The following is a 25,761-nucleotide window of genomic DNA, read 5'->3' as shown; positions in this document are numbered from 1 at the left end:
ACCTTCAATGTTCCTCCTCCGGAATGCAACAGCCCCAAGGTTATCGAGACACTATTGAACCACTTCGAACTTTATCATTTATACTATGCTGTTATTAGAGTAAGAACGCGGCTACCTAATGGTATTATCATTTTAGTTCTTATATGGCAAGAGTTAGATTGTACTTAACCACTTCATATATCATAACTATACTTCAAATAAAATATTAATCTTTCAGTATGATACATAGCCTGTTATGATTTTTCTAAACAATTGTCTTATTTTTGTTGACTTCAAAAATTACTTTTGGACAAAACTATTAATTGTGAAAATATTATCTTTCAGAGTTTAGAAACCGTCTAAGATATATGTTTGAACTATGGGGATAATTTACATGATATTTCTCTTTTTTTTTTCTTATTTTAGAACCGTCAAAGATAATGCAACTATCCCCACGGTTCTTAATCGGATCCATCTCATGAATCTTTTTTGGAACCCTGGGCATAAGATCTATCTCCCATGATTCCAACCTTTAAGCTTGTCTTAGATAGTTTTCAATTTGATTTGAACTATGAAAAACAACACAATCTTTAACGGTGGTTGCAACGGATCCGTGAGACGTGACAGTTCTCGTAGTAGTGAATTATTGAAATCTCAAACAAGGTTACAAAAACATTTACATTACATACATATACGCCACCATCGGCCCACACAGACATCACATAATAAGCCTTTATTGAATAGTACAACAAGACGAAAAAAGGCTAAGCAAAGATCTGTTCAAATTTGGCGGCAACAGACACAACCACTCGAGACCTTGATACTAGTTCATGAGAATAGACGGAACAATTCACTTATACGTCAACAATAACAATCTCATGGGAAGCTGATGGCTGAGTGGCAGCAGCATTTTCTTCTCCAAACACACGAACCATGGCAGCAGGTTGGTTACCTGCAGCTTCTTCAATCATCTGCTTTGCGATGCACACCCTCAGCTCTTTCGGAAGTCGAAGCTTAACCCTCTGCTGCTTGTCCGGGAAGATCTCCAATCCCGCGTGCGACATCAGGAGAGAGACAAAGGAAAGGTACTCCCCGCCGTCGCAGAGGCTCTTGGCGTGCAGGTAACCCCTGCATCTACCTGCAGAAAAGCGGAGCATCTCAACCCATACACCTCTGATTACTTTCCACATCTTGTCATCATCACCTAATTGCATCAGAGCTTGAGCAAGCAGCCAAGCGTCACGAAGAAAACCCTCTTCATCTAAATTATCTGCCTTACTTATTATCTTTTCCACAAGTTGTTTCTCGTTGGAGGTTGATGCACCACCGTCACCTTGAAGGATTTCATTGAGTTCGTTGTAGGCAGTTTTGAACAGAGTGGCTCTACTTCCAGGCAACAACATCTCAGGTTTAGTAGACAACAGATACATCATGTAGTTGGAGATCTCTCTAGGCAACACGGAAGCATTTATAGAATCAATAGACCTGCCCTTGGCCCTACGATAGAAGTAAAAATCTGTGGCCACATGCCAGAGCAAGATGCTCTCATCAAATGGCTTCTCTATACTCCATCCAAGGTTCTCTTCACATCCATTATGCTCAAGCGTCTGGTGGCCCCTGGAATCATTGAACTCCCAATAACTCTCAACATCCCTTATATGAAACATCCATCCATCTTTGATATGACAATGAACCAAGCTTGTAATGCTCTCGCCAGCGGGTGAGTGCCACCCGAAGATATAGTGGTGAAGAAAATCCTGGAAGCTTGGGAAGCGTTTTCCAATGCACAATAGAATTGAGAACACTTTCTTATTACCAGCCAAGACTCCTTCTATAAGGCTATGTTGGGCAACCATAGCTCCCGAGGAACCAAATAACCAGGCATAAAGACCGCCTGTCAACCTACGATAAAATAATCTTCCAGGCGAGGAGAGAATCTCTGAAAAGTATGTGATGTACAACAACAAATATGTAACCTTGACGTCGCTTCCCTTGTAACCTTCTTTATGGCTGATGTGGAAGAGGACTATGGGCGCAATTGGAAATATCAAGGTACTAATCCACAAAAGGATCGAAAAGAAGTTAGCCCAATCATCTATTTCTCTGTTTTCATCATGAAATTGCCAAAGCTTTGTATAAATAAGATTGAATGTGCGGGAGAGCCCTAGGCGTAGCGCGTCAAAAGCTGTTTCGAAATCCAGCGACCACAAGAATTCCAGCTTCTCAAGACGGGAATCATAGGCATTCGCAAAGTCCACAAACATCATGTCAGGCATAGAGATCCCGTTCAAGTGTTTCTGTTTTCTAGCCTTGTCCAATGTTGGAGGATCTTGGTTGCGCTGGACAAAATCAGCTGCTTGTTGTATGTACTTTTCAAGGACAACTTCTCTTTTGGTACTCTTAGTCATCGGGACCGCATGGAAAGAGGTGACTAAACTATTAAAGCTAGCCCTCCTAAGAGCAAAGGGCTTCTCAAAGCATCTGAAAACCCCAAGGATGAAAAGCAGAATTGCTGCAGCTAATAACCTCTTGTCAGCTGCGGGCGACCACGACTTGCTAAACACGTAGAGAGTTACCGCGACCTGAGAAATAAAGTGCCCAAAAATATTAGCATTGGTACCTAACATCATGCCAAACATGCAAAGGTACGAGGCACAACAATATTACCCCCCTCTATTTCTAATGCACCTCGATATACCTAGTATGTAAAAATCATATGTCCACATACTCTATGTATGGTCACATACCTAACGTATATAGCATCATAGATGGTCTAGTAAGATCACATACTCCATGTACATGCTCTTTGTTGGATCAGATACCTTGTACTTTATGAAATACACATGTGGGAATAGCTATACGCATATGTAGAATGGATTTTCCATATATATATAATAATTTGGAATGGAAAAGGTATATATAATATATAATAAAGTCTATGTGCGGGTGCATCTACACACATATTAAGTTAGATATAGATTTTTTCGAGGACACTAAAATTATATCTGCCTCCAACTAACTGCAATATAAAAAAATTTATGTTCCAAGCTGATTTAATTTTTGTTCATCTAACTTACCATGCTATTTGTCATAGAAAAAAACGACCGTTGTAGGCTATAATGAAACCATATAGCTAACCTCAAAGTCTGGTAGGTTGCAGATTGAGGTGGTGAACCTAACGGTTTGGGGATAACCAGAATCAAAGCTAAAATTACTCCCTCATTTTTACTTCCGGTGCAACAGGAGAAAAGATAGCCAACTAGCAAAGTTTAGAAAATTGTATATGTGACACAATCACAGTTCACGCATAAATTTAGTCTTTAAGAATATTCTGCGTAAGCTTTAGTGAAATTTGTTTAGCTGTTTTCTTACCATTTGATTTTATGCAATGGAACTAAATTTTGAATGATTACTCAAAAACAGTTTGAAAAATCTAGACATATAATATTAGAATTCCGAGGAAAAACAACCCAATTCACCGGCAAAAGCAAACTTTGCCAGTAAGTTAAATTTCCCTAACTAATTATAAGTAAACATAGCACAAAGTTTACATTTTCTGGCACAAATTTTGGATTTTCTTGTATATAAGAGAAAACCACATGAATGTTACTATCCTCTTTGAAATTCCAACCATACAATGGCCGCTATAGAATCTACACATGTCAAAATATGTCGTAAACGGTTATATAGATTGGCAGTCGATTCTTAATATTTTTGTTTTGGATTGATTTTTATAAATTCAAAATATTTTAAAATACATTAATGCTGGAACTCAAAATTTGCATTAAAATGTCATTAATGTAGTGATGAAAACCATTTTCAAATCAGAAATCGGAGTGAGAAAATACCAGGGAAAATAAAATAAATCATTTAGATTATATACGTGCATGAATGAATGCTAGGTGCATGCGTCATATGTCAGTAAAACTCAGACATGGAGAGTGAAGGAAGGAGAAGGGTAGTGACAACTGTATATTTTTTTGCCAATCGCTGCAGGTGCCCTTGGGCAACCACGGCTCATGGTCCCGATATTGTATGTGGTCCCACATGGGGTGCACCTACTGCCGGGCTTGGTAGGATTAGATTGGACGGAGGGAAAGTTCTGTAAGTGGTTGATCATGAGATTTTCTTCCTCTTGCTGCCCCATCTTGTCCCCTCTAATCGACTGCCCTAGCTCCACCTAGTGTGCTGCAACCCGCTTCCACTATCTCGGCAGCGTCTCACCGAGTCACTCCTTGCTCACCCATTGATGCCTCATCCTAGCCATCCGCGAACTTCACTGTCGTGATGCCCCCTCCCTCGGCTACCACAGATGGCATACAACGCTCCGCTGTGATGGACTTCCCCTTTCACCATTAGATTTTAGATTCAGGGGAAAACCACCCTAGGAATCCAAACCCCCGAATCCCTAACCAGGTGTTATCACCATCACTGACAGCAACGGCCCACAAGTACAAATCTTCCCCTTTTTCTCTCTCTTTGCCTTTTCATTTTTGGTATAAATTTGCTGTGCAAGTGAATTGACCACTAGATCTAGTGGTTTACCATTTTATAGCGATTCGGGCATAGAGTAGGGCTAGTCCCACAATGCATGGCCAGCTCGCAAGTGCGGCCTAAAGAGATATGGGACAACAGAAAGCCAACTCTATTTTTAGTATTATGGAAAAAATAGATAGAAACTAGCAAATATGCTTGGGCATTACAAGGGGAGAAAAAATAAGAAGATATCAAATTTGCGGCGCAATTAACATTCATGCAAAGTTTGTCCATACCAACAATATGTGGAAACATGAGGGAAATGTTTTTAGCTGTCTTACTATCATTTGATGATTTTGAGCAACCATACTACATTTTGAACGAATACCCTAAAATACGTTGAAAAATCTAGACATATAATTTTAGAACTCTGGGGAAAAGCAATTCGAATCATTAGCAATAGAGGTGCAAACTTCACAAGTAACTTAGTTCTTCCCTGATAAACTATAAGTAAACATAGAACAAGTACAAGTATATTTGCTAGCACAAAGTTTGGATTTGCTTAAATAAGAGAAAGAACATCAAATAGTTATGAGCTGAGACAACTTCAACTCAGCCCGCAATGCTCCATTGGCCTAATTCCAATAAAACAAGAAAAACTTTATACAATAGCGGGCTCAAACAACCTTAGCTCACCGCGATCCACCGATAAAGGTGATATAACTCGAAATAGTAAAAGGAAGAAACACTTGTCTTTTTAATATAACCCGATTCGCTTCTCTTACGGCTATTTGTACTAGCAATGTGTGTGTGTGTGTGTGTGGTGTTAGGGACTGTTGGAGTAATAGATAGTAGTGGAGAAGCAGAAAAAGATGTATAATAGTAACTACAACTAGGTATGTACCTGAGAGATTGCGACCCCAAGGTGCCGCAGCCAGAGCTCATTATCTTCAATGTTGTAGGCCGATATGGACAGCCGTCCACCCAAATGTATCAGCAATATAGGGGCCCATAACACCTCGAGATCGTGGCTACCAGCGTCCGCAGAAGAAGAATAGCATTGTAGCTCTTTCTGACGGTTGAAGAGTGTGGCTAGGGCGTATATCGCAAGAGCATCGCCACCAAGATACGCCAGCCAGATAAGAAATCTGAACAAGGAACGGAGGTCTGGCCACTTGCGAGCGGGGGCAAGTACTGCGAGGTACAACTGGATGGCGAGGCTGCCTAAGACAAGGACGCGCAGCTGCCACTCTTCCCACCATTGCACCGCGCTAGAGAGGCTCATGTATTAATAATGGTCGAATGGTTTGATCAGTGACATTGCTAGCAAGAGCTGCGAACACATGCGGCATATATATAGCTCCGCATGCGTGCTGGGAATTAACAAGCAAGATAGCATCAGTCCAAAGTTACAGTGGTCTGGAGCTGGCATGGTCCCTTTCGTGTAACTAAAGAACCAAGCAAGGAATTAGTGTATAGGACCAGGGAATACTATCGCCTATCACGCAAAGAGCATGGGGGACAATAAAAGGCTAGAGCTTCTCCTGCATCTTTCTTTCTTCCCCAAGCTTCTGGCGTGCCTCTAATACGTACATGCATGCAGCTCCAACATCGCTTACAATACAAGTCTACAAGGAACTATAGGTTTAGAAATCCAAAATAAATGTCTCTTAGACAAATGGCTTTTTGAGATCATTAACGAGTAAGGAACTTGGCAACAGTCATTAAAAATAAGTACCTACTAGGCTCCGAATCCCTTAATCAAGTGAAGAAGTCCGTCACCTATAATTAGGTGTTATATGTAGGCTTCAACCCATTGTTAATTTGCCCGTCACCCGTAAGGTGACGGGTGAACGCTAGCTGCCCGAAAGTCCAGGGTATGCAATGAGCGCACGAGTAGGCTAGACCACTATTCCTGCCAAATTCAAGTCAGGAATAATATGTACCATGTCACAAATACAATGTAACATAATGTTTCGGGCTCTTCTAATTGGCGCGTGCGGTAGGGTGATTATGAGCGCTCGATCTCGGACAACATGCGATTTTGCTTTTCAGGAAAATATCTTTCTCCACGGCTTTGTATTTTAGAAAGTTATAACTTATGTACATGTATAAATTCTTCCAAATAATTATTAGAGATGATATTTTTTTTCAGAATAAACTACCAGATGATAATTTTTTAGCACATCATTTACAATACATATAACTTTTATTTATAAACTTTTCCAATCAACTTTTTATAGGGTAATTTTTTAGTACAACTTTCATGACATGTACAACTTTTACGCATAACATTACTTCCACAAGAATATTATCAGGAAAAATTCTCACACAACTTTAATGCATAAGTTCGCCATATAGCTTGTAAAAAATACAACTTCTCGAGATAACATTTTAGCATACTCTGTACGGAGTATTTGTCAAAAGAACATCTTGGAAACACAACATAAAGAAGGTAAAGGAAAAAAGTTTAGAAAGGAAAAGAAAACAGAGAAAGTAATTGATACCTGGGCACATCAACCGTATATTCGTTAATGATAGAGTAAGACACCAGATAAGAAAGACCCCGGTATGAGCTGGGTGGCAGCTAGTGCGTGCCAAAGAATGAAAGGATGCCCAAGACAACGAATTGAAATGGAGCTGCCGCACTTAATTCCCACCACTGGACCACTTCTGATCGGACCAAGTTAAGGTTGTCAGGACACAAGGACTATCTCGTAAGCAAGGAATAATAGGACATGGAATATTATTAATTATCATCATCATGCAAAGAACATGGATCGGACGACAAAGCTTGCCATGTGCTTTCTCTCGATGTTTTCTTGTCTGAAACCCTTCAAATGTATCTAATATGCATGGATATATACTTTCTCAAGAGTGTTGTTCTTCTAAGGTTAGAATCCAGATCTTAGTGGGTGTAGCTACCTACTTTATGTCTGGCTATTTGGTTGACTAGATCATCGCAGTCATGGAGGTTTTCAGTAAGATGAGGAGAATCAAGAGCTAGTGTTTTTGTTTTCAGTCTTGTAGTCATCTCAAGTTTCTTTCAGTTTCGTGTCTGGTACCTGTTTTATCAGTTTAAATGCTGCAGGGTCGTTTTGTTTGATCGGTTGTAAGCTCTCATTCCACGTTGCTGAGACCGGATTCATTTCCTTAAACTAAAAGAAAAAAGAAATGATGTGATTTTCAGGTTACCATTCAGGAGGACTTACTAGATCAGAGTTTAATTTGTTCACTACTATTTAAAAAGGAAGAGGGAGATGCTTTGACATTGAGAGCAGGAAGTTGGAGATCATTACCGTCATGGAACTCTTCAACAAATTTGGTTGGAAGTTTAGTAATAGCATTAAGGCTTAGCTTTCTCTCGATGTTTTCTTGTTTTGAGCCCTTGTAGTCTAAGTGCAACTTTGTCCGTAACAGTGGCCGTATGCGCTCATGCTGGTGTAGATGACGAAAGGTTTGTCCTTTATGAAAAAAGAAATTTACACATCCTATAAGTCTCTTGCTACCACTCATATATATACTCCAGGTGGACATGTTCATATCATTCTGCAAAAGTTCAAGAAATGTGATATAATTTAGACTCTAATGAATTTGAAATATGACATGTGAAACTTAAAAAACCTTGTGAACTCAAAGAAGGGTTGTTACTCGTCATACAGTGGAGACATTTTACATGACATGACTACATGTCTACATGACAAAGTAGGTAGTTTACTGAGTATACATTACACACGCGTCTTCGTCGCCAGCGGCTAAATGATCTTTGTTTGCGCCGGCTTCTTCGCCGCGAGCTTCCGGCCGCGCTTGGCCTCCTGCAGCATGGACACCACCTCCCTCATCGACGGCCGCTCCTGCGGGCTCCGGCTCGTGCACAGCAGCGCCACCCGCAGCGCCAGCGCCATCTCCTCCCGGGCCTCGCCGCTCTGCCGGTCTGCCCACGCCGCCGCGTCCATCACGTCGCGCGCCCCGCCCTCGCCGCCGCCGGCGACCTTGTGCCGCACCCAGTCCACGATGCTGCTCCCCTCGCCGTAATCCGCCTCCACCGGCCGCCGCCCGGTCAGGATCTCCAGGAGCACCACGCCGAAGCTGTACACGTCGCTCTTCTCGTCCACTCGGAGAGTGTATGTGTACTCTGAATTCATGATGACCAAATGTTCAGTTAGCAAGCTCTGCGTCGAAAATGTCCATGTCATGAGTCATGGCACGACCAGAGACGCGCCTCACCCACCTGGCGCGATGTAGCCGCAGGAGCCGGCGACGGCGGACATGGGCGCGGCGCCGCGGAGGGCCTTGGCGACGCCGAAGTCGGCGACGCGCGCCTCCATGTCGGCGTCGAGCAGGATGTTGCTGGGCTTGAGATCGCGGTGCGCGACGGCGGGGCGGCAGTCGTGGTGCAGGTAGCTCACGCCCTGGGCCACGCCGACGGCGATCCTGTGCCGCGCGTCCCAGCCCAGCCGCGCCTTCGGCTTGGCCCGTGCCGCGGCGGCGCCAGCGCCGTGCAGGAGGTCCTCGAGGCTGCCGTTCGGCATGTACTCGTAGACAAGCAGCGTCGCCTCGCCGTTCGTGCACCAACCCAGCAGCCGGACGATGTTGCGGTGGCGGAGGTGGCCCAGCACCTCCACCTCGGCGAGCACCCTCTTGTTGGCGTCGGCGTCGTCTTGGTCCTTCCGCGGCGGCGGCGGCTCTGGACCTGCAGCCTCCTTCTGCGCCGCTGCTTGCCACAGCTTCTTCACCGCGATGACCTCGCCGTTGGGCATCTTTGCCCGGTACACCGTGCCCGACGACCCGGCGCCGACGATGCCCTCGCTCCCCTCGACGCACCGCGCCACGTCGTCCGCGGTGAAGCTGAGCTTCTGGAACGCGGTCATGCGCCACGGTCCAACAACGACGTTGGCCCGCGCACCGCCCACACCACCGCTGCCGTCCGGCGCGGCGGTGCCGTCGTCCCGCCACTGGAGCCAGCGAGCCGTGACGGCGAGCACCGCCATCCCCGCGAACGCCACCGCCGCGGCGGAAACCCACATTGCCGCGTTGTGCCGAGCGGAACTGCCCTCGGCGTCGCCTGGTGGCGCCGACGTCGAGTCGGCCGGCGCAAGATGGTTGAAGGACACGTCGAAGGTCTCCAGCGTGGTGCAGTTGGCGAACCCCGGCGGGACTGCGCCGGTGAGTGCGTTCCAGGACAGGTCGACCTCGGTGATCGACGGCAGGCCGGCGAGCTCTGCCGGGATCTCGCCGGTGAGCTGGTTGTGCTGCAGCCTCAAGCTCACCAGCCGCTTGCAGCTGCCAATGTCATGGGGGATTGCACCGGTCAGATCATTGCCTGCCAGCTCCAGCCGGTACAAGTTTGAACACCCGGTGGCGCCAAACGCCGGGACCTCGCCGTCCAGGGCGCACTTGCTCGCCGCGAAGACTTGCAGCTTCGGCGCCTGCCACGACACGTTCGGGAGCGCGCCGCCGACCGGGTTGCCGGAGATGTTCAGGTACTCGAGGCTCGGAGAAGTCACGAGATCAGCAGGAATGCCGCCGGTGAGCGAGTTGGAGCTCAGGTCCAGGTACGTCAGGTTGCGGATGGCGCCGAACCCGGCCGGAATCGTGCCGGAGAGGCGGTTCGACTCGAGCCGGACTCGCCAGAGCGACGAGCAGTTGGCGAGGCTCGCCGGGATCACGGTGTCGAAACGGTTGTCGAAGAGGATGAGGCGGGCGAGACGGTTGCCGGAGCACATCCCGGACGGAATCGGGCCAGAGAGGGAGTTGGTCGACACGTCGACCCGGACAAGCCGCCCGCTCGCGCCGAGCGACTCCGGCAGCCGGCCGGTGAGCGAGTTGTTCCAGAGCTGTAGCACCTCGAGGCTCGGCAGCGCGCCGATCGACGGTGGGATCGTGCCGGAGAGGAAGTTGCTCATGAGGTTCAGCGTGGTGAGGTTTGCCAGATCGCCGAGCCCGGCCGGGATGGCGCCGGCGAGCAGGTTGTCCGACAGGTCAAGAACCTGCAGCGCGCGGAGGCGAGACCACTGCGGTGGTATCGCGCCGGCGAGCCGGTTCTTGAACAGGAACAGCGATTCAAGCCGCGTGAGCTCGCCAAGCTCCGGTGGCAGCGGGCCGGTGACGTTGGCCACGGCAATGTCGAGGTACCGGAGCTGCGTCAGGTTGCCGAGCTCCGGCGGAATGCGGCCGTCGTAGGCATTGTACCCTATCTCCAGGTGCTCGAGGGATGCGAGAACGCCGAGCTCCGGTAGCAGCCGGCCGGTGAGCGCGTTCCCGGAGAGGTGTAGGAACCGTAGGCGCCGGAGCTGCCCGACCTCAGCAGGGATGCTGCCGTTGAAGTAGCTGCCGCCGAGGTTGAGCCGCTCCAGCCGCCGGAGCGCGCCGAGGCCACGGGGGAGCGCGCCAATGAAGCAGTTGCTGAAGGCGTCGAACGCGGTGAGCGCGCCGAGCTCGGCAATGCCGTCGGGGAACGTCCCGTTGAAGAAGTTGTGGCTGACGTCGAGCACCTCGAGCCGCCGGAGCTGGAACAGGGCCGGCGGGAACTCCCCGGCGAACGCGTTCGCGCTGAGGTTGAGCGCCGTGAGCGTCGGTGCCAGCAGCCGCGCCGCCGTGGCCGAGACGGTTCCCGAGAGGTTTCGCCGGGAGAGGTCGATCCCGACGATGTCCCCCGTGGCGGCGTCGCAGGACACGCCCGGCCACGCGCACCACGGCGGGGCCAGCGACCGCGTGGCCCCCGCGGATGCCGCGGCGGCGTACGTCCACGGCCGGAGCGCGCCGGCCGGGTCACGCAGCGACGACTTCAGGGACAGCAGCGCGAGGAGGGGCAGCGGCGCCGACGACGCCGCGGTCGTGATGGTCAGCAGAGGTAGGAGGAGCAGGAGGCCGCCGTGGAGCGGGAGCGGCGACGAGGAGGAGGTGCCCGTGGCGGCGGCCATGGCGGGGGAGTGGCCGAGTGGGAGATGGTGCCGGTGGTGGTGCCAGGGGGAGGGGGCGGTAAAATGGAGGCGGGAAAGGTGGCGGTGGCGCACTGGTGAAGGTCATGATGAGAGGCTTGGAGATGGAGGCGGAGGAGGTGGTGGTGGTGGACGACATGAGGAGTGGGCTGTGGAAGCGCGGAGTGGAGACTGGAGCTCCAGGAGGGAGAGGAAGGGATGGTGGTGGTGGTGGAGGCGGTGATGATGGCGGTGGTCTGGTCGGGCCGGGCTCTGCAACTGCAAGCGGCGACTTTGCATTTGCATAGCTCTGCTTTCTCACCATTGCGGCAATGGAAGCTTAGGCTTTTTCATTGTACCGTGCATGAACATGCCTATTGCCTCTCATCACAACCGAGATTTTAAATTTCCGGCTATAGCTTCCGCTATCTCCGGCTATAGCTGTTTGAGAGAAATTTTAGCTAAATTTTTTCATATACAACTTAGCTCTTATCTGCCGCTATAGCCCGCTATAGGCGGCATAGTCTCTTTTTAACATAGATAGCTAAATATCTTAGCCGATTATTTGAAAAATTGATCACAACTAGCACTAGTGCGCTCTCTCTCTCGTCCTGCATGAGACAGTTTTCTAACACTATCTTTTAAAAAAAAGAAATAAGAGAACATTTTAAAGTTTGAATCTTCAAATTAAATGATGGTTCTATTCAAAAAATTAAGCTTCAAAATTCACGAAAATTTAAATTGCTAGTAAGATTCCATTGGAAAATGAACTGTTTGAAGCAGCAAGAGACCAAGAGTGAGGATCATGGCCTTTAGCCGGCTTTGATGTTGAATGAACAGTTCATGCTGCTGTACGCGACAATAAGGCAACATCCGCAACCTCTTTTTGCCCGGCATTGTCTCTTTCGCTTTTCCAATTCATCGATCTACCTCGCTAGGCTAGGGTTTGCTGCCCTTTTCCCCCTTTCCCTTTCTCAAAGGGCTCCTACACCTCGAGGGTTGCTGGTGAACGGTGTGGCATATGCGCACGGGCCCGCGGCGTCAGTGAGGGAGATGATGCCGCTCCGGTTGCTTTTGGGCGAGGCACGGGGGAGTGCACTCGAGTAGCTTGCTGCTGCTGCCAAGGTGCTGATCCTTCGTTCCTCCTTTCCTCCTCCAGGATGCTCATGCTGCCGTGCTCTTTTTGTAACTTTGAGGTATGGAGGAGGCTGACTGATAGTGCACCAACTCGGTTGAGTGAGCGTGTCAGCTCATGCTCAATTGTTGGTGCAGATTCCCATCCAGGTGGGGCAACCTGTGTTCCTTCAAAGATCTTTCTGCTGCTGGCCCCTCTGAATTCTGCACAGTTTGTTTGTTGTCTTGTAATAATGTTTGCATTGAGTTCTCTGATAGCAGCTAAGTACTTGTTCTGTAATTAAGTATAAGATCATTTGGTGATGCTAATCTACATTATACCAGCACAAGTACGTACATCATACCTTAATCATGCCACATATATCCTGATTTCTTATCATGTTCAAGCACTGAACTGCATGTGGAAAGATGTACCATACAACGTTAAGAATGATCATGTCCTAGGTTTAAGTAAAAGTTACTCATCTCACCAGATACCAGTAGTACCAGATGGAGCACTCGAGTGTACCAAACTGTCATGTGCCCCTGCCTCTCGATGCATTTCGGGTGAAGAAATCAAGGCAAATCATGTCTTGAAACAGATCTGATCGGCCACTGCTGTTCCCCAAATTTTACCAAGATCGATCATCATCATCTTTCTGCTGTACAAACATCCATCTTGTTTTCTTGAACCGAGTAATAAACTAAGCACTAGGAACTACAGATTTGAGCTTATTTTCATGCTCATTGTCTGCATGGTGCACGGCAGCAAGCAGAGGCAAACCATGCAAACAAGTCTGCTCTGAAAGAAGAAGAGCAAAGCTTTTGTGGCAAATTAACACTAAGAATGATCACAGACAAAGTTTTACGTGCATGAAAAGATGCATACAACACTAAGAATGATCGCATATCAAGGGTGTTTGAGACAAAGTTACTTACATTACAGATAGTGACTAACTGTCAACTGTCCTTGGCTCTCGATGGAGTTTGGGTGAAGAAAACAGGACAAATCATGTCTTGAAATAGATCTTATGGGCCATTTCTAGGTGATGATCCAAGGAAATACCAAGAACATCGTGTACGAACACTCAATCTTGTTTTTCTTGAACTACGTAAACTAAGCATTGCCATTTGCCAACTGCAGGTTTTGAGCTTATTTTGATGCCCGATGTCTGCACCGTGCCCGGCAAAATGGATGCGGCAGGAGCAGCAGAGAGACAAAGCCGAGCAAGTCAGAGTCTCAGAGAGCACCGAAGGAAGAAGAAAGTCTTCATGGCGACATGACATGGCAAGCCGAAGCTTTGGTGACCTGAAGCCACAACTGCTAGCAGAGTTCCCACCCTTTGAACTGAATAGTAGTAGGTCAAAGCAGAGTAGAAAATTTTTTTATTTGGAAGTTTTGGATCCAAAGCATATATAATGAATTATGCAATGATTGACCTTAAAATAGTTAGTCAGTTAGTGGTCATAATCAAGATGATATTTTAATCCAGTTTGTCTTATTTGTGCGGATGACGATGAGTGCTAGTAAATTAAAGTATGTACAGATTTGTATTAACAATGAACTGAGAACTTCAGTTTTTCACAGTATTTTTCACTGAAGGCAGAGATATAAAGACAGAACCCTATTGAAGCACGCAGTACTTGATGCTAGCTCTACCTCAAGTCTCATCATTCTCATAGCAACACCTGTAAGCATCATAAATTACATGGAGCATGCCTGAAATAACATGAACTAACGTTTAGTTAGGGACGCACATGGATTTCAGAGACCAAAGCTTTCACTGAACCACTGGCACTGTGGACCAAAGACAGATCGAGGAGCTTCAACGCACATGCATGTTGCACAAGATTTTTCTTCAGGGTTCAGACTCATCGGTCCCCTGCCAGGCCTCCTCCTCCTCTCTTTGGGATGCAACGTGAACCCATTTTCTTATTCCCTTGACCTTTGTTGCAACTCTTTTGCCTTTTTACTGTGTTGCATGTGCGCTGCATTAGGGCATTAGTAGTAGTAGTAGTAGTGCCATCATGTGCCGCTTTGCAGAGCTAAAGCAGTATAGTTATCTCTGAAGAAGGGATTAAAATTGCTGGAACAAGCAGGGAGGCCTAGCTCCTAATTAAGACAACGGGATGATTAGCAGGTCATGCCGTATGCAACAGCCTTTTTGCCGACCCCTTTCCGTTAGCGTCAAGAGTAAACAAATGCTGAAAAGGCGGTGCTAAATGCGCATCAGTAAGCAGCATAGTAGCAGTCCTCATTCCCAAGGCGTGCAAAGATCTGCCATCATCAGCGAGTAAGCATGATGTAATGTAACACGGTTACAACGGCATGCAGTAGGGGCAGCTGATGGAGATCCGGGACTAGGGTTAATCGAGAGTGTGCCATCATCGCCGTGCTGATGGAAGGCGATTACAGGAGCATCAGCATGGAGAACGGAGCTAGCCGATCGTCATCCCGAATCTCGATCACTAGTGCCGGACTGTTCATGTTCCCCCTGTTTGCGTGTGTTTCAGAGCCTAACTGCAACTGCAAGACTGCATGATAGGTGCCGCAACTTTTCAACGGGGCCTGCCGATCTTCAGAGGAGGGGAGGGGCATGGAATGATGAGACTTTGGCAGCCTTTGGACGCGGTGGGAGCCCGACGAATTGAGTAGGGAGCCCGGCGTGGCTAAAGCGGCCGGGGAGGAGGAAGAAGAGGAGGATGGGCGCGTGCGTCGAGCCGATCGATGGGGCTCCTCCGCCGCACCTGCATGAGACACGTCGCACGATTGGGTTGGGGTTGCCGGCCGGCGGCAGCGGTGGTGGTGGTGAGTGCTTTTGGCAGGCGATCCGTCGATGCCGGCCGGCCGGCCGCTCTGGTGCTGTGTGCTTTAGTTAGCTCGGAAATTTAGGCGGAAAGCGAGCGAAAGAGAAGCTTCCTTTTGTACCCCGGCCTGCGGCCTGGCTGTGTTTACGGATGAAAAGGGACGGAAGAAATTCTGTTTGCGTCGGTCCGTATTTCTATATTTATTTTATATTTATAGCTAAACGGAGATAGGACGGAAAGTTCCGAAAACAGGACGGGAAATGGAACGAAGGTGACCGGGAACGGGACGGTATATTCCGCCCGTATTTCCAGGATCCCGTATTCGACCGGGATGAACCCGTATTCGTCCCTTTTTTTTATGTATACGGGATAGCCCAAATACTACCATGTACCAGCCTAGCCCAATGCAATACCCGAACAAAGCCCAAAAGGCCCATCATCCACGTTACACCCTACCCCCCACCAGACCCCTCAGGGACTCTCACTCCCTGCCCTACCCCTGGCGCCTGGTGGCCGCCGGCCGCCCGCGCCCGACTCCTGCGCCACGCGCTTGCCGGTGGCCGGCCGCCGCGTCCAAATCGCTACGTGACGGCGTGCGCCACCCCTTCTGCCTGCCTCCCGGTGCCCACGAGGCCACGACCCCAAGCTGCTGATCCGGACGCCGCCATCCTCGACGTGCTGAAGCCTGAAGATGCCACGTTCCTAGAATGGAGATGGAGGTGGCCATCGGCCTTCTGCTTCCACACCGCCGGCGCCGTAGAAGCATTTGCCTTAGGATGGATGCTGCCTGCACGGCTAGTGCCGAAGGCAGCCTCTTCTGTTTCCGTCAAGGGCAGCAGCAGAGGATCAATAGGTATGCACGCTCTGTACTGTTGCACATGTAGTTAAATAGGCAGTAGCACTAGTAATTAGTCAATTACATTAACTAGTATGTAGCATTAGGTGAATTAGGCAGTAGGATTAGTAGTGTTAGTAGCAGATTAGCATCATGGATTGTCTGATTGGATCTCTCTGAATTTTTTTTACTTGGTATCTCATTAGTGGTGATGTGATGCTCTGTTAGACTCATGGTTGCTCTCTGTTGATTCTTTTACAGAATTAAAGAGAGAGACATGTGAAGGTGCTGGTGCCAGTGCTATTCTGTTTATCTGGTGTGCTGCCTCGCCTATGCTCTATGCAGCAGCACGTCTGCTGGTTGCTTCAAATGTGTACTATGCACTCATGTCCTGCAAGTTGTAATGTGTCATCCCGATGTAAGTTTCCAGTTCCCGTCCATTCCCATTGTATTCTCGTCTGTATTTGTTCATTTTCGTATACCCGCCGATTCCGTTTTCCGTCCCGTTTCCGGCTGTCTGGCAACGGAAATGATGGGTAAAGGGTTTCCTGCATGTTCCGATCCGTTTTCATCCTTAGCTGTCCGGTGGGAGTGGAGTGTGCTCTCGTCGTCGTCGAGTTCAGCAGTTCAGACGCTCCAGCACGGGTGCGGCTAGCGCCTAGCTGCAGATTCGTGGCCGTCTCAGGCCGTTTTGTTGAATGGAGGCGGCACGCCCAGTTAGCCATTGTGGACAGTGACGGAGCGTGACAGAGACAAGGGGGCAGTTGGCAAGGCATTTCACAGATTCCATTAGCTGAGTTAATTTCCACATCTCTAGCAGACCTAATAGAAGAGAGATGTGTGTCAGCGTGTGAGATGTGCATGCAACCATGCAAAATTAGCTTGCATACAACACATACGTGCTAAATTTTTTAGAAATTTGCGATTGTCAAGCGATGCCGGAGCCCAGCATAGCCCTGACTAGGCTCCGCCTCTGATTGTGGACGGAAATTTCGCATGAGACTCTTTTTTAAAAAATATGGATGAAACTCAAAATCCAAAATGAGCACACGTTACTTTGAAGAAGGATGTAAGTTGATCGCACATGTGTACGTGTTAGAGCAACTCCAGCAGATTCTCTAAACAGCCCTCTATCTTAAGTTTAGAGGGTGAAATAAAAAAATGCACTCCAACAGATCCTCTACTCGGTCCTCTATTTTGGGGAGGCCTCCAAATCCCCTCCTCCACCCTCTAATTTCTAGAGGGTCTCTAGGGAGCCCTCTATTAAAACTTAGAATTGAGGACTATTGCAAGAGTTGAAGTAAATTTAGAAGCCCCTAACAAAGGTAGCCCCCATTTAATATTTAGAGGGTATGATTTAGGGGCTATTGCTGGAGTTGCTCTTACCCCTATGAATACCTGCACATACATCTTATTATCGAGGAACACATCGCTTACTGATAAAAGAATAATTAAATTATAAATACAAGCACTCATGCTAAGTTTCATTAGCGTCAATCAGTGCGAACAAAGCATGTGCAATTATCTTTTGTCTTTAATTATCTATCTTTAAATCTTCTCTCTCTCTCTCTCTCTCCCCTTTGATTGGGAGCAATTTTCATTTAAGAGAAATTATATCTTCCACAACAAAGACAAGTTTTGGCTAAAAAAATCCAACAAAGCATGAAGAAATCCACTTAATTTGCTTATATGCAATCGTTAAGGCCCTTTGAATGAATCTTAAGCTTCACCTAGAAATTAGACTCTAATCCAATGAAATCTTGATAACTGTAACCTAATATTTTTCTGTTACCTTGAAAATTTAGACTGGCCAACTCATGTATTTCGAATTGAGAGTAGCGGTTCCAGCTTTCAAAAACTAAAAAAAGTCCAATTTCTCCACCACAATTTTACAAATGTATCCACAAAATTTAGAACTTTTCTCTTGGACCATAACATCTTTGTATGGTGGATGTCAAATGGGTCTTTGATTTACATTCGCTAAGCGTGTTACGGGTTGAGTTGTGCTACTTGGTTAATGGATGAATAAATACATTTCCGCTCAAACCATAAACACGGTCATCCTTGTGGCCCGAATGTATTATATTTGAATGATTTCTTATCTGCCACCGATAGGACAAGTACAATGAAGCCGTCTAATAAGTGGTCTGATGCAATGATACGTTATTTTAAGATGACTTAACAGACAAACTCTACAATAAGTTGTCTTTTTGTTGTATTACTAGTAGAATAATATCTTTTAATTTTGTGGAATGAAAAATAGTAATATTATGAGTAGTATAACAACAACAACTTGTACAATTGTGAGAAAACGGTTTTATAGTTCTTAATTTTAGCTCATAAGACGGTTGTTTCATAAAATAATAGCCTTGTTCTCTCTCCTCCCCTCTCTCCTCCACATCATCAAAAATTGTACATGAAATGTATAAGATAACCTACGAGATCACTAACGTGTACCAATATACTTGCCTATATACTTTTTACTTTTATGTTACTGGAATTTTTTTATTTCCATCCCTAGACACTAGCACGGAGATTGGTTTCTTTTTCAGGCGTCGTGAAATACAATAACATTGAGCATTTGGTGGAGTCTGAAAATGGGGATTCCATTTCTTAGCTAACTATGCCTTGAATGTTGTTTTACGCGAACAACATTAACGGCACCGCAGTTGATGAAAAGTACACAAGGAAAGAAAAAGAAAGGTCTGGGAGGGTTGAAAACCATTCATGTTGCAGTTTCATGTAAAAAAAATCAGAAGATTTTTAACGTCAGCCCATTTTAAGATAAGGCCCATCTTTAAGACACGGCCGAACAGGCCCATGACACGGAGGATAAACCGAGCCTGATTCGGTCTGATTCGCGTGTGGCGACGCAGCAACCACCAGTCACCAGTCACCAGTCACCACTCACTCCAGTCAAATCATCCGCCACTGCTCCAAACCCGTCTGGATTCAACGAACCAAGACCCGGCGGCCGGCGGCGACGAGGGAGATGGAGGCAGCAGCGGCGGAGGTGAGGTACGGGATAGTCGGGGTCGGGATGATGGGGCGGGAGCACCTCCACAACCTGGCCCACCTCGCCGCCGAGGTCGGGCGGGAGCAGTCCGTCAAGGTGCGGGTCACCGGCCTCGCCGACCCCCACCAGGAGTCCCTCCGCCTCGGCCTCCAGCTCGCCGACGAGCTTGGTCTCCCCGCTCCACAGGTGAAACCTCTAGTGCCTGATGCTCTTGATAAACCTGTCTTATTGTCCTCCATTAATTCGATTCATCGCATTGCGATTACACTTAGCAACACTAGGCTGCTTATGGAAATTATACCCAAATTTCTCTCCGTGGAGTGCGATTACTGAGAGACTGCTGAATCCTTAACAACCAGAAGGTTTCAATGCAAGACCTTTTCAGGCCACCGCGAGCTGCTGGACAGCGGGCTCTGCGACGCCGTCATCGTGTCGTCCCCGAACATGACCCACTACGAGATACTCATGGACATCATCAGCCACCACCAGCCGCACCACATCCTCGTCGAGAAGCCCCTGTGCACCACGGTGCAGCACTGCAAGAAGGTGAGGAGGCCATGGTCTGGTCTGTTTGTCTGATGTGATCTTCGTATGCGCTGCTACATACTAGTGTCTGCTACTCTGTTTTGTTTGTCGGTATCGCCTCAATGCAGTCTGCCTCTTGCATAAGCTCTGACATTTCGTCTTCCTGGAGGGATCAGCAGCCATACTCTCTAATAGTACAATGTATATACAAAAGTACTGTATTGTCTTTGGTAGCTTAGCTCAGGCTGTAATGACATTTGTATTGGCTATCCATACAGGTAATTGAAGCGGCCAAACAGCGACCAGACATAATTGTGCAAGTTGGATTGGAGTACAGGTACATGCCACCAGTGGCAAAGCTGATAGATATCGTTAAGAGCGGTACACTGGGGCAAGTCAGAATGGTGGCCATACGTGAACACCGTTTTCCTTTCCTTGTTAAGGTACATAAAAGGTTTCATTACTTGTAATACGTTACAGATTCATTTCTTACTGTTTCTAACTGCTACAACTCCTGCAGGTAAATAACTGGAACAGGTTCAATTGCAACAGTGGGGGAACTCTGGTAGAAAAGTGCTGCCACTTCTTTGATTTGATGAGATTGTTTGCAGCTGCCAACCCAGTTCGTGTGATGGCTTCTGGAGCCATCGATGTTAACCATAAGGATGAAAAGTATGATGGAAAGGTCAGGATGTCTCACTGTTTGATCCAAATATTTCATTGGATGCATAATTTGCACCTGTGTGGCTTAGTTGTCATGTCCATGCCATTTTGAATAGTAATGTTCGGTTTGTCTTCCTACACAAGGACATGCATTCTATATTAATGTAAAAGCCTGAGTTCTTATTATATGCCCTTCTCTGGCATTTGTGCAATGTTGCAGCTGGAACTCCTACGCCGTAACAGTAAACAAACAACAATCTGAACGCAGTGTTTAAAATTTCCTAGTAGTGGCTAAAAGTTGATTATATTCTTGCAGGTCCCAGATATAATTGATAATGCATATGTGATTGTAGAATTTGATAATGGCTCTCGTGGCATGCTTGATCTCTGCATGTTTGCTGAAGGAAGTAGAAATGAGCAAGAAATTTCTGTGGTTGGTGACACTGGGAAGGTACAAATACAGCTACATGATTCTTCTGGATTTTATATTTTCCATGTAGTGCTGTGACAAACTGTAACCTTTTGTGGATATGAATATAGGGCACTTCAGTTATACCTAGTTGACTCAGTTTACAGTTTTGGTGTCTGTTTTAGTGTTGTGTAGGTACAGATTACAAGTATGTTATCGTCAGAAGAATGGCCTAAAACATCTAGGAAAAAGATCACCATTTTACAGAAGCACATGTTCCCCTGACTGACATGTTTTTTCTTCGAAATAGTGTTTACGAAAATATTTGGTTTCCCAATCTAAAGGAAAGCTTGTCTAACATCAGTTGAGATGCTTTGGACATATCAAAGAATGAAATATGTATACCCAAAATAATTATCCTTAGATAGGAGCGCGGGGGAATCAGCAATATATGTGTCTGAATCATGACCTAGGCTAGTTCTCCGTTTACTATTATCACTATTGCTAATATCTTTCTTTACTTTTTACATCCTTGTTGTTGGAGGTAAATATTGAAATACACAATAGGTTGTTCAAGTGGGTAAAGCTAAAGCTACACTGGGCTCTAGAATTAGCTTTTGGCACATAACTATGTAAGATTAGAAGGTACAGTAACTATGCATTGTTCTATAGTGTGTGGATATGCCTAAAACAGAAGCACAAACCGTGTAGGCTCATAATAGCTATACAAATCGTGAACTCGTAAATCCAACAAATTGCTGTGTTTTTCTGTACCAACTACAATGATTAATGATGAGATAATCACCTCCTTGTAGTACCAGGAGGTCTAGGAAAATCTAGCGAAAATATTTCTTCTTCTTTTTTTGTCACCTTTTTCGGTAACATGCCATCCTCTAGAGTCTAGTTGAGATATCATGATCAAATGCCACCTGTATAGTATTCCAAATGCTGAATTTGGATGGTGAATCATTTATGACTGTGTCAGTTGACAAAAGGCTTGGTGATAAAAGGCACACGCTTGCATTTTGTTGTTGTATGAAAATTGAAATCATTGTTCAGGATGAAGATCAAAACTGGAGGTTCTGATATAGATAGATACATGGTCGAATCAATTAGGAAACAGAAGCATCTGGACTGCATTGTTTTGGAAGATCCTTAAAATCTGCACATCTATTATCTCTAGAAGAGGCCTAAGAGATTTAGTCCTTCTATGATATTCTTCATCAGTTACCTTTTCCTGTTATGTGGGAGAGGGAGAGCTAGATTTTCATTTAAAATGTGAGCTGTGAGGGAGCCTTTGCAAATACCCCTGCACTTCGTTGAGCCTTACGGCCAATTTTTTGTACCATATGATCACTGGTAGCTCACCATGCGCGGTTCTTTCCCTCTTCTTGAGGTTTCTTTTATGTGAAAGAAATTGGCGTATTCTTCTCCTCTGTTTATTGCTTGAATCTGATTACCTGGATTTTGATTATATGCTATCCTGTCTCTGTTTAGTTTGCAATTCTAGGGTGCGTGATACATTATTTGTTTTCAAACAGGGTGAAGCTTTCGTTCCAGAGAGCATTGTCAGGTTTGGAAAGAGAACAGAAGGCAGAGATGGAGTTGTAACAATAATGGCCGAAGATGAACGGATCAAGTATGTTCTATTTTGCTGTACCATATCATCAGCATTTTGCTCTCCTTTGTACTTACAGTTTAAGGAACACTTATAATTTAAATGGCAGTTTCTAAAGTAATATTATTTTGTTTCTCTGTGACAAACTGAAATGAAAAATGAGAAGATTGATTTAATTTTGGTTTAACAATTGAAGTTAAGATGCAGAATGCATAGCTTAGCAGTTTGGAAGTTTTGGTTTGTATCTTAGCAGACTTTGTTTTATAGGTATCAAGGTCTTCATCATGGATCCAGCTACTTGGAGCACCTCAACTTCTTGTCTGCTATAAGGGCTCAAGGTGCCTGCGGACCTTCTGTCAACTTAAGCGACGGTCTACTATCTGTTGCCATCGGCGTGGCTGGTCAGTTATCAATTGAGCAAGGCCGGTTTGTGACCATGGAAGAGGTCTTAGGTTCTTAGGCTGATAATTCAGGTGAAACACAGTTGGACATGCCAATGAATTGTAAATCCTTCTTCTGTAGATTAGGTACAGTACACGGACTCGAGAATGCTCCCAACTCCTGAGCTTACCAATGTTATAATAACAGGCATTTGAAATCGTCATGGAAAGCTGTATCTTCAACCCATTTGATGTGATCAGCGGACCATACGATTTTTTTTTAATCTGCACTGTATCTCTTAGTTTACCTCCAAATCTTTGAAGTTCAATGCGTTATGCCCTTGCATTCTCCAATGAAGCATCTTGTACGCATGGATTCCCTATTGTATGCAGATTCTTCATGAAGGAGAAAAAAAATGTTTCCATATCAATAGATCTGTCAAAGTCGAGGTGAGTGCATTTAAATCCTTGGCTGTATTTTGGCGAGTTGGTATAGCCGTGCGATCTATTTTGAAAGTACACGGTTTGGTCTGGCATACGATGGCTGCCCAACTTTCATCAGACTAATCTTGATAAAACCTACTTACATTGAGGACTTCCAATTTTCAGATAAATCCAAGGGATTAAATATCCTAAAAGCTTGCTTTATTTGTCACATCACCTGGACTGCGTCAATTTGTGAGTACAATGCAATCAAGTTATATATTTTGTCTTTTTTTTTCTGGACTTTTTCCACTTCTGTACTTTGGTCCATCAGGCTCTCCCGGCTTTTTAATATAACAGGCAGATCTCCTGCAGGTTCGTTTCAAAAAAAATTATATACGCGCCTACCTCCCCCTAGGTTGTATGAATACATATTTAGCATCTCACAGCTCCAAAGACATAAAGAAAGCTGCACACTGATGAGTTATGAACATTGGTTGATATCGAGAGGAATGAAGCTGCTTTCATGAGACGCAACTATGGACACGGGAGACACCAGGATGTTAAGCTCAAGGCTAGCCATTGGTTGATGCTCTGCTTGAATGCTCGAAGAGGGTCTTGAAATGACAAGGCACAGGATGTCAGGAACAACAAGGCTGAGTCATGTCGTCCGTTTTGGGCGTTCCAATGAAACCTCTGCATGATCCGAAGCTTTAGCTTTGGCGAGGGCTGCCGGTGGCCTTTTGGGAGCGCCCAATTTTACCATATTGTTTCTTTCAGCACAAAAGCATCTACTAGCTTACTTCAGGGCCTCTTGTCTTCTACTTACTTTGTCCTTTGTACTGATGAATACTTGATCTATAATATCATAATACTTGATATAACTACCTTTTTTTTTAAAAAAATCTAGGTGGCCACTGTAACTACTAAGGAAACTAGTTTCTGAAGTCGATTGGCAGATGATCCTGTTAAACCGAACATGTTTCCCAAACCAAATGAAGCACCGAAAAGTAACAAATAGACTTTTCCACTCTAAAGAGTGTCAAATAATGAAGAAGGAACCTGTAGTTATGCAAGTGTACCCTTTGTTGGTTGGTGAAATATTTGTTGTTTTCTTAGTCAGGATTGGTGTTCCTATATATTCCCTGCTTCCACAATCCACACTGACACATATTGTAAAGATCACCACTCCCCACTGCCTTGTAGACACCAGTACATGTATGCACGAAAGCGAGTCTTGATTTTTAGATGTAGAGACCAAACAAGTTCTTGTCATAGAAATGGGATGCAACGGGAATCCTAGCTGCAGTTGCATGAAAATCGCACGCCCAGAGATTCCAAGATGAGCTGAAATGAAACGGCAGCTTCACAATCATATATATAGAGGCTCCTGATGTACACGGACTGCACGCTGGAGTTTGTTCCTACTCCCTGGTTTCTCCGTCCCGATGAAACCTCTCCGCTCGCGAAAACAACTGGTTGCATCATGGGTGGGACTCAATGTGGGCATGGGTAGAGTCGGATCCAAATATGACGCAAGACGAAATTAATTAAGTCCGAATTATCTGCTTGCTTTATAAATGTGTGCAGTTTCATGGAAGAGACCACCGGAGCAAAACTCATTACATAATGAATGGATACTTTAGTTTGCATCATATAGATGAGTTCTTTAAAATTGTCATCATTATGAAGGTGGGCTGTGACAATATGCGTCTATTCTACTCTGTTTTCAGTTTTGTTTTTGCTTGTTCGGATCTGATCGCTTAATGGGCCACACCGTTTTTCTACCCATTCGAGCGGTTCAGTTTCCTACCGACGACCAAAAGGGCTTATATATAGTACGTGCATCTCAGCATCTGGAGCATACTTCAACTCAAAATGATGGTCGCCATCGGTGTGGCTACTCCATTATCTGCTGAGAGTCCGTTATGGTAACATTTTAGAAGTCGCAACCTCTTAGCTGTTGGCTGATAATCCTTGGTAAAAATTAAATGTGGTTCAATTCGCTACCACTGCTGTTGTCAATATATTCTGAACAATAGCTCGTGTGCAGAAGCTCTGTAGTGCATTTGGAAATGAAGTTCAATGGTCATTTGGGTTTTGTGACAAATCAGAATCGTCATAATTCAACTGCCACGTGGCACCTTGCATAGTAATCCATGCTAAGTTTTTATGACGATTTCGAGGTTTGATAATGACGAAAACTAGGTGTCATTAACTAGTGGCGGAAGAAAGATCATCACAATATTTAATGATAAAAAAATACTCTTGGTTTCTTCATATGCTGTATTTTTCTAGTATTGTGACGTGTGCTTTTATTAGCAGCAGAAGTGTAAAAAAGGGCGAACATACTCTTTTGCATTTTTAAAAATCGAAGAAGGAAAGGAGGGAGTACTAGTTAATAATGGAATGTGTACTATTTCTTGGTTGGTACAAAATACTTAATGATAGTATGGCTTGTACATCTTTCTTCCACATTTGTGTATATAAACAAATTTGTATATATAACGCATGTTCAACTTCTGTGAGAATCATATTCAGCAAGTACGAATGCATGCATGCATGCTGTACTTTTAATTTCTGTGATTTCTATAGA

At 45.6% G+C, this 25,761-nt stretch overlaps 4 protein-coding genes across 6 annotated transcripts; 2 read left to right on the top strand and 2 right to left on the bottom strand.

Moving 5' to 3' along the window:
- Nucleotides 1–634: 634 nt before the first annotated feature.
- On the bottom strand, nt 635–5,752 carry LOC112897739. Of its 2 annotated transcripts, XM_025966133.1 has the most exons (3): nt 5,360–5,752; nt 1,259–2,561; nt 635–1,117 (listed from the first exon to the last, which is right to left on the bottom strand). In XM_025966133.1, the coding sequence occupies exons 1-3, from the start codon at nt 5,738–5,740 to the stop codon at nt 834–836; spliced, it is 1,968 nt and encodes a 655-aa protein (XP_025821918.1). In that variant the 5' UTR covers nt 5,741–5,752; the 3' UTR covers nt 635–833. The 2 variants fall into 2 exon arrangements, with proteins under 2 accessions (XP_025821918.1, XP_025821917.1); XM_025966132.1 differs by having other exon boundaries at nt 635–2,561.
- Nucleotides 5,753–8,070: 2,318 nt separating this feature from the next.
- On the bottom strand, nt 8,071–11,535 carry LOC112897659 (leucine-rich repeat receptor-like protein kinase TDR). Its single transcript, XM_025966010.1, has 2 exons — nt 8,687–11,535; nt 8,071–8,590 (listed from the first exon to the last, which is right to left on the bottom strand). The coding sequence occupies exons 1-2, from the start codon at nt 11,376–11,378 to the stop codon at nt 8,211–8,213; spliced, it is 3,072 nt and encodes a 1,023-aa protein (XP_025821795.1). The 5' UTR covers nt 11,379–11,535; the 3' UTR covers nt 8,071–8,210.
- Nucleotides 11,501–16,630, top strand: LOC112896850. Its single transcript, XM_025964974.1, has 3 exons — nt 11,501–11,630; nt 15,772–16,149; nt 16,393–16,630. Exons 1-3 carry the CDS (start codon nt 11,501–11,503, stop codon nt 16,533–16,535), a joined length of 651 nt encoding a protein of 216 aa, XP_025820759.1. The 3' UTR covers nt 16,536–16,630.
- A 2,376-nt stretch (nt 16,631–19,006) lies between these two features.
- On the top strand, nt 19,007–23,078 carry LOC112897488 (inositol 2-dehydrogenase 2). 2 transcript variants are annotated; one of them, XM_025965790.1, is made up of 7 exons: nt 19,007–19,333; nt 19,523–19,693; nt 19,951–20,115; nt 20,193–20,357; nt 20,652–20,786; nt 22,286–22,383; nt 22,630–23,078. In XM_025965790.1, exons 1-7 carry the CDS (start codon nt 19,124–19,126, stop codon nt 22,820–22,822), a joined length of 1,137 nt encoding a protein of 378 aa, XP_025821575.1. In that variant the 5' UTR covers nt 19,007–19,123; the 3' UTR covers nt 22,823–23,078. The 2 variants fall into 2 exon arrangements, with proteins under 2 accessions (XP_025821575.1, XP_025821577.1); XM_025965792.1 differs by having other exon boundaries at nt 19,177–19,333; nt 19,510–19,693.
- The last annotated feature ends 2,683 nt before the right edge of the window (nt 23,079–25,761 follow it).

This window comes from Panicum hallii, chromosome 6 (genome assembly GCF_002211085.1).
Source record: "Panicum hallii strain FIL2 chromosome 6, PHallii_v3.1, whole genome shotgun sequence".
Classification (NCBI taxonomy): domain Eukaryota; kingdom Viridiplantae; phylum Streptophyta; class Magnoliopsida; order Poales; family Poaceae; genus Panicum; species Panicum hallii.
This window is presented reverse-complemented; position numbering and strand designations above follow the sequence as displayed.

What these genes read in the sequence shown, in the direction of transcription:
- LOC112897739 (XM_025966132.1), bottom strand. Translation starts at nt 5,740, where the DNA reads ATGAGCCTCTCTAGCGCGGTGCAATGGTGGGAAGAGTGGCAGCTGCGC. An exon ending in TTGGGGTCGCAATCTCTCAG is followed by an intron (nt 2,562 to 5,359) that starts GTACATACCTAG and finishes TTTATTTCTCAG; the next exon opens with GTCGCGGTAACTCTCTACGT.
- LOC112897659 (XM_025966010.1), bottom strand. Translation starts at nt 11,378, where the DNA reads ATGGCCGCCGCCACGGGCACCTCCTCCTCGTCGCCGCTCCCGCTCCAC. An exon ending in CTGCGGCTACATCGCGCCAG is followed by an intron (nt 8,591 to 8,686) that starts GTGGGTGAGGCG and finishes TCATGAATTCAG; the next exon opens with AGTACACATACACTCTCCGA.
- LOC112896850 (XM_025964974.1), top strand. Translation starts at nt 11,501, where the DNA reads ATGGAGGCGGAGGAGGTGGTGGTGGTGGACGACATGAGGAGTGGGCTG. An exon ending in AGGCGGTGATGATGGCGGTG is followed by an intron (nt 11,631 to 15,771) that starts GTCTGGTCGGGC and finishes CAGACCCCTCAG; the next exon opens with GGACTCTCACTCCCTGCCCT. An exon ending in CAGCAGCAGAGGATCAATAG is followed by an intron (nt 16,150 to 16,392) that starts GTATGCACGCTC and finishes ATTCTTTTACAG; the next exon opens with AATTAAAGAGAGAGACATGT.
- LOC112897488 (XM_025965790.1), top strand. Translation starts at nt 19,124, where the DNA reads ATGGAGGCAGCAGCGGCGGAGGTGAGGTACGGGATAGTCGGGGTCGGG. An exon ending in GTTTTCCTTTCCTTGTTAAG is followed by an intron (nt 20,116 to 20,192) that starts GTACATAAAAGG and finishes CAACTCCTGCAG; the next exon opens with GTAAATAACTGGAACAGGTT. An exon ending in ATGAAAAGTATGATGGAAAG is followed by an intron (nt 20,358 to 20,651) that starts GTCAGGATGTCT and finishes ATATTCTTGCAG; the next exon opens with GTCCCAGATATAATTGATAA.